This window comes from Monopterus albus, unplaced genomic scaffold, assembly GCF_001952655.1.
Source record: "Monopterus albus unplaced genomic scaffold, M_albus_1.0 scaffold31.1, whole genome shotgun sequence".
Lineage (NCBI taxonomy): Eukaryota > Metazoa > Chordata > Actinopteri > Synbranchiformes > Synbranchidae > Monopterus > Monopterus albus.
Window position 1 is genome coordinate 5679844 of NW_018127911.1, and position 7712 is coordinate 5687555.

Consider the following 7712-nt stretch of genomic DNA (forward strand, 5'->3'; position numbering starts at 1 on the left):
AATTATAGAGTGTACTATTATTTTCCCACCTGGTTTTTTAATGTTGATTTACTTTTGGGAAAAGGTAACCACATATTGAAGTCTGCTGTGTTTTTTGTTAACACCTGAGAGTATTTTATTTGTACAGAGGTTGGTGAGGTCCACACAATTGTTTTTTAGCCCTTGATGAATAAAAACATAAAAACATAGACTTGAAGATGGGTCTACTTTCTGTCTGAGAAGTTGATTACCTATTTATCACAGCTTTAATGACTGTGCAGAGACATGGTTGCTCTATATGTCATGATGAAGTTAGTCAGTGAAGAGTCAGAACATAGTGCACAGTGACCACATTGCTTGCAACTTGCAGACTGATTTGGCAATGGGAGTATAGGCAGCTAATAACAGTAGTATGGCTATTTATTTAAGGCTGGACCAGTCTGTCTCTTAAATTCTGAGGCCATTTAAATGTTGTCAAATGATTTCCTGAGCTGATATGGTTTTGAGCACATGTTGGTGTTGAAAAGTTTTGATGGCAGAGGAGATTATTCTGGCTCTCTATGGGCTAAGGTTATATACTGTATATAAGGTAATGCCACTGCTTGAAGTTATGAAGCTGGGTTTGTACAGTATATAGCTCTCAAACCCCAAATCCCACCCTTTTAACTTAGCTACAATACAGAAAAAGTTAGAAATAATTTGCACACCAAAAAAGAGAATGTGTGAAAACTCAGTAAATGGCTCTCTGATAGGCTAAGGTAATTTAATCATGATAGAGGGTAACTCCACTGTTTTATGCACTTTTGTTTTTTAGCTTTTGTCTGAGCCTGCATGACAATACTGCAGTTTCAAAAGCTAAAAAATTCAAGTTTTGCAAATGAGCTATTTTGTGTGATTACAGTAGAGGCTGTCTCTGTGCTATTTTTATTCACTCAATACTGTTCCACTGTGAACGAAACATAATTGTTCATTGGTTATACAATTGCTCAGTGACTAGAATGTATCTTTTCTACAAAGTGATTTTGGATTTAAAAAAGTATGCAGTGGGACGGCCATTATTTTTTTCCACCCATAGCAAGACATAGCATGAAACAAGGCATAGACATTGTAATCTAATCCAAATACTTAAAACTGTCCAGATACAGGAAAGTTAATATAAATGAGGTCATTTTCTTTTCCTCTTAAGATGTTCCTTTAAAAATATATAATAAATAATGAATAAAGTCATCAGTCTGTCTTTATAGTCCTAGTCCACTGACTTCTTATTCTGATGTTTTATTGTATATTAAATATTATAACCACACGTAAACCTCTTGTCATATCTGGAATAATAATGGTCACATTCAAAACCCCTCTGACGGAAAGAGCCATATCACACTTGCACATAAAAATAGTATAGAGATGTCAAATAAAAACATATGTAAAAGCATGTGCATATAAAGGTGAAAAAAACCTTTACCTGCTAGTGGTTTGTAATGCTGGGAGATAGCTGATACTGGTATTCATTGGAGAATGAGAAGATGAGGTTGACGGCCAATACCAAGATATAATCAGCTGCACCTTCAGTCTGATTATGTACAATAGAAGTGAGAATTTACAAGGAGTGAGAAATAATTTGCACACAATCAAAGAAAAGGTGTGGCGACTATGCAAACCTTTTTTTTTAAAACAAACTCCCACCCCCTAACCAAGTGGGCTTGTGGTTTGTTATATAACAGCTGTATGGTTGGTTGCTCTCGAAACTTTAATGTCAGAGCCCACATTGTCTGCAGGTACGAAGTATCATACCACATATGCAAGTTTTAAAAAGTGGTTCGGACCAGACCTGCAGGCACATACAGCTGGAGGCCTGCAGAGCTATGCTTGCAGAACTGTGCATGAGGAAATGATACTGCTGACATCTGTGCAGCCTATGCTGACATTTGTCTCAAATTACCACAGAGTTTAAGAAGGAAATTACTTTTGCTGTGTAGTTAAAAATGTTTCCTAATATCTAAAGAGCAAAATGAGATGGAACTGTTGAAGTAACATTTTTATGCTTCATTCTGAGCCAGTCCGTAGCTGAACAATCACTAGTTTGTTATTCAATAGGTTGTTGTTGTATGACACAAAACAAACTAACTTTACATACTTTTTTTCTATTTTATTGTTATCTATACACACACACTGAAAATCATTTTCATATTTCCATAATTACTTCTTTCTATCATTTTTACACTGTTATACTGGAATTTCATTACAATATTTGCTTCATTGATGACATTTTCAAAAGGAATCATATTATCTGATTTTCCATATCAGTTGAATGCTTCAAAATTTAATAATGACTTAGATAGCCCATAACATGCTCATTTCCAGCCATTTAATGTTTAATCTTGGGTACCTCTAGATTAGCTTCGTACTCATCATTACTCCAAATAGTATGTAATTATTTCAGAATGATAAAACCAGAGAACCTCTTCCTAAAAATGAGAGGATAGTTCATGAACGCACACAACTCCTGCTGCCAGTGTTGTGTCCAAAGTGAACAGCACAACAGCACTAATTAATTGGAATTTCTCCTCTATAGATCGGTAAACAATGGTTTATGTACCGATGGAAAGATATGTGTAATACTCTAAACAAAGTGGGTATGTGAGAAACCCCATATTTTAACTGCTATAATGCTGTAGGTCTTTGGTTCTTGTTACCATTGCTAACAATGAACAAACCAGCACAGCATTCAAAAACAGAAAAAAAAGTGTGTTTCATTAACCTTACTGTTTTGGATCCAATTTAGAACGTCGAGAGTGGGCAGCCCACACATCAACTTTAATTTAGAATTAATTCAATGTGCGGAGTTTATATATAAACCAAAGGTTCCGCTTACCTATAGTTTCTGGCCGGCCCGTTGATGTGTGGGACTGTTCACAACTGTGACTGAAACCAGGGGGTCACACTCTCATCAGGGAACACCAGTCAGATCAGGACCGCATATCGGATCTCCAGCTCAGCGGGAAAATGAAAGATGCTTGAGCGTCTGTGTAGGCCACAGTAATGTTATAGCCTCCAAAAGTCTAGAAAAACCATGAACCGTTGTTCAATAATAGTGAATGGTGCAGGACTATGGCTCTTGTTACCATTGCTAACTCTGAGAGACGAGACAGTCCAAGTAACTTCAAAACAGTGCTGATTTATTCAAAGGATCACAGGTAAAATTAACATTACACGCTCAGGTATCATGCACCTCCAAACTGCTCGCAGGCAGATGTAAGATGAAAGACCCTGAACCAAACCAGGCCTATACATTTATCTCTTCGGTTGGGCTAGCCCCATACTACACTGGAACATCAACCGCGACTTGTTCTTGGTGCCAGCTTTGCAGCTGGCCATAGCAATAGTCAAAACATGAAGCAAATCAATGTGTGTGTCTGTTGATTAAGTGGTGTGTAGCTAAAAACATTCTCACAAATAATGGTATATGAACTGATGAAAAGAGATGTGTAACACTCTAAACAAAGCGGGTAAGAAACCTCATATTTTAACTGGCATAACAAATATAGTAACTTCTCCAGCCTTACAACAATTGTCTCTAACCTTACAGTAACAAGGCATTAACACACATGCAAATAATAGAAACATCACTACCTTTCAAATATTTCAATAATCTCATTTGGCTACCAAAAAAATCAACATGATACAGCAAAAAAGAATTTAACTTTCAATATCAGTTGTTGAGCATTAAAGCATTAAGCGTAATACTGAAATTTGTTAATACATGTGAAAAAGCATTAACAGACATGCAAATAATAGAAACATCACTCCCTTTCAAGTGGCTCCAAGTTCGGTAAATCCAACCGGTGGTCACTGAGTCTTCCCCAACATGACCACATACATTCCCAATGTAGTGAAATTAATTCCAACAGGTAGAGTAGCTCCGACAATAACATCATGGACCGTTAATCCACTCCTTAACCTGCATCACATCACATGCAGCAGACACACTGGCCTCAAGCAGTCAAAACAAACAGGTACTGTGCTCCAGGGGAATCCAGGGTTGATGAGTCATTTAGCTCCCCAGGGGGCTTCACTGGCCAGCTGCTTGTAGGTTAGACCCGGTCAGGTAAAACAGCGAAACCCTATACAGGAACATTCCTGGACATGTAGTAACCTCAGGCCCTATATTTTTCTCCACATCCTCTGGTCACAGGGCAGCAGGAGGATAAGTCAGAAAACTAGGGAAAGCATGCCATGGGCTCTTTAATGTTTTCCTCTTAAACCTCACTTTGTCATGGTCTTGGTCCAACTTCCTGTTTTGTGCTGTTATTTTGAAGTTGTTTACTGTATGTTGCTTGTTCACCATCCTCATCTCCACCGATTGCCTCACTGCTTACATCTGTTGCTCATTATCCCACCCAGGGTTAGTCTTTGTAATTACTTCTCCTCCCTCAGCCTATTTGCTGGTTCATCTGCAGTACACACCCTGCTTCACTCCTGTTTTTTTGTTCCTGCTTTGCTGAAAATGGTGTGATTGCATCTGATAGTAGTCATATTCTTCTTCATCCTTCTTGCTTCTGGTGTAGGTTATTTTTTTCCTCTCTTGATGTGACTCTTTGGTAGCAAAGCTCAAAGTATGGATTAGTGCTCCTGTACTTGCCTCTTTATATGTGGCTTAAGCTCTCCTCCATAAGGAGGATCGAATTTCCACCTTGAGACAGCCCATGATGAGGATTCTCAGGATTAACAACCCCAGCCGTATCATGAGATAGGGCCCAGTGGTTTTGGTGGCGTCAGACAGTTTGTCACCACAGTTGTTCCTTCTTCCTTTTTCATCAGTAACTTCCTTAGGGTCCCTAGAGCTCTAAAGCAGAGCTTTCATGATCACCACAATGCAGCCACCCTTCATGTGGTTGTTAGCAGGTGTTTTTATTATGCATTATGTTATAACCCACCTATGAGAAGCCATCAGCCTCTTGCCTTTCACAGAGAGTCTGTCTAGAGGTGTGTCCCTCTATCCAAAGATGCTCTGCTGTCAACACCAACAGGACAAATCACCTAGTAAACCATATTCTTTAAGTCATATTTTTTAGCAGTGTCCTACCATAGCCTTTTGATCAAGGCTCAGTAGACCTCTGCAAAACCAGGTTTTTCAACTTTTCTCTGTTTAGGTTTTGATCTAGGTGTATATCAAGTTTCTTCCAATCAGCTTCTTGTACATACTGTTACTATCATAGCTGCCATCATGGTCAAAGGTCAAGGTCAAAGTGTTTATTTGTCATATGCACAGTTAGGAAACGTGTTTCCCTGTACAATGACATCCTTACTTTGCCGTCCACATGAATGCCACATAAAAAGTGAAATATAAAGTAGATGAGCAATAACACAAATCTAAAGCACTTTAAAGCAGCAGGTGAATGAAGCAAATAAAAATACAACCTACCAGCCATCCCAAACATTTTGCCATCCTGAAAGCTCCCTTCCATGTTGTCTGGTTAGTTCAACTGTGCATTCAGTCTTTTTGTCCTAGCAGATCATTTACCATGGCTGAGGGGTCAGTGTGACAGCTGGTCTGAGATCTGTCCATAGGTACCATTCTGCTAGCCTGTTTCCAAAGTACACAGTTGCTATACATTGGCATTTCAGCCAGTAGTTAGTAGCCATTTTTAGGTAAAGGTGGTTTTGAGCACATGTTAGTGTTGAAGAGATTTAATTATATTCAGTAGACTGAGTGATTAATGGAAAAGGGAAATACTTAAGTTATGAGGGTGGACTTGTGGGAATCACACATGCAAGGTGACTCGAGCCAGACCTACAGGCACATATAGCTAGAGGCTTACGGAGCTCTGCGTGCAGAGTTGTGCTTTTTTGTGATACTACTGACACTGAGTCCAGCCTAGACTGAGAGTTGTCTCAAAACAGCACCGTGTCTAGGAAGCAAATTACTTTCTCAGTTTAGGGGAAAGTTCTGACTAACATCTGAAGATCACAGATCTGAACATTTTGTGCCACACTTTTAGTCAGTCATAGCTGAACTGTAAGATCCTCTTCTTGTCAAATAGTTACAAGCTGTGAAGCTTGACTGACAGGAAATAGCTTTGTCACCTCAAGGTAATGGATGGCAATGTTCTACTGTGTCAAGAGGCTTACTGCAGCTTGTAGCATTGCACACACACAACACTTACATGCAGACATGCCTGAACGAACAGTGTAAGCGGAGCAAAGATCTGAGCGTTTTTTTCCACTCTTGCTATCAAAACATTAAAGGGGGAGAAATCGGGTTTTATTTTCTTTATTTTGCTTTACTTAAAAAATACAGCTTTACAAGTTACAAGCACAGTTTGAATTATGTGATTTGAACAGATGTTTCATAACATTCTACATATTTTCCAAATGAATCATTCCTTTGCTACTAGGAATAAGCTGAATACAATTTTACAGCTCTAGAAGCTCCGTGCACACACACACACACACACACACAAAACTGCTGTCTTCGTAGTTTCTAAATTTCAGTGAAAAAAGAAAGACAACATCACTGCACCCACCTCCACCACACAGAAGCATGGTATGTTTAATAATCTGATCTTACAGGTGTATTGGAAGTCTCTGTTGTGTCTCTGTAACTGAAAGCCTAAAAAAAAGCAGGAATACTTAGTTAGCACTTTGCCCATTGATTTTCTATACTTCTCCCCTACAAATGCATAGATGACTGGATTTACACAGCAGTGAGAGAGTGCAATAATCTCAGCATAGGTCAAGGCAGAGTTGATGGTTTTTGAAGCCTCGCAGGTGTTCAGAATATCAAATAGCTGCAGCGTCTCAAGGAATATCATGACATTATAGGGAACCCAGCACACCACAAACACACACACTATAGTAAATATCAGCTTTACAGCTTTGCCCTTATTGGAGTTCCTGGATTTGGAAAGCACAAGAAGGATTTTCACATAGCAGAAAATTATGATGGGAAGGCAGACAAAAAGACCCACTGAGTTCTCACTGAAGTTTCGCAGCATTTTCCAAAACTGCTGACTCTCATGTGGGTATAGCCGCTGGCACTGCTTTACGCCTTCTTCATTCTCCACGTTGGCAAATACAACCTGAGGGATGGCCATGATGACAGATACAACCCAGATAATGATGCTAGCTGTGATCCCATAGCAGAGTGTCCGGGCACGCATGGCTGCTACTGCATGGACGATGGCCAGGTAGCGGTCCACACTCATTAGGGTCACAAACAAAGTCCCACTGTAGAAACCCAGCTATTGAGAGGGGCAGAGGAGGAAGCATAATCAGGACAGGACTTGACATTTGTCCAGCTTTACCAGCTTGAGTGAGATTCACTTGGGGACAGCTGTTGTTACTTTAGAAAACAGCTGATCTGTCATTCTGGTTATTGGCAGAAAATGTCCCCCATTTTAAGGAAAGGATACTCAACATGTGGTTGAGAAGTACAGGTTGCTGGCAGTATAGAGTAAAGAAAGGTAATTACTGTTGAGTAAAATTGTTAACAAAATAATACATTAGGATTAGGTTTAATATTAGACTGAATTAAGAACTTAGTTAGTAGAAGATTGACACTATGTTTGTTGATTAGTTAACTTGTTTGTTTACTTTGGGTGCGTATGATTATTTTATCATATTAAGAAAATGAATAGTTAGGATTTAGTTTAGAGCACACATAAGTTTGCCTACTTATATGTTACAATTATGTTTACATAGTTAGTTGAGTATATCATTCTATGTGTTCACTGAAT

General features: G+C 39.0%; 1 protein-coding gene across 1 annotated transcript in view; it reads right to left on the reverse strand.

The window, feature by feature from the left end:
• Positions 1-4630: 4630 nt before the first annotated feature.
• LOC109958334 (C-C chemokine receptor type 8) overlaps positions 4631-7712 on the reverse strand; it is a 4006-nt gene continuing 924 nt past the window's right edge. Inside the window, exons 2-3 of the mRNA XM_020596880.1 lie at positions 6618-7217; positions 4631-4819 (exon numbers count right to left, since the gene is read on the reverse strand). Of these exons, the coding sequence (XP_020452536.1) occupies positions 4631-4819; positions 6618-7181 (753 nt within the window). The 5' untranslated portion in view covers positions 7182-7217. The remainder of the gene's footprint in view (positions 4820-6617; positions 7218-7712) is intronic.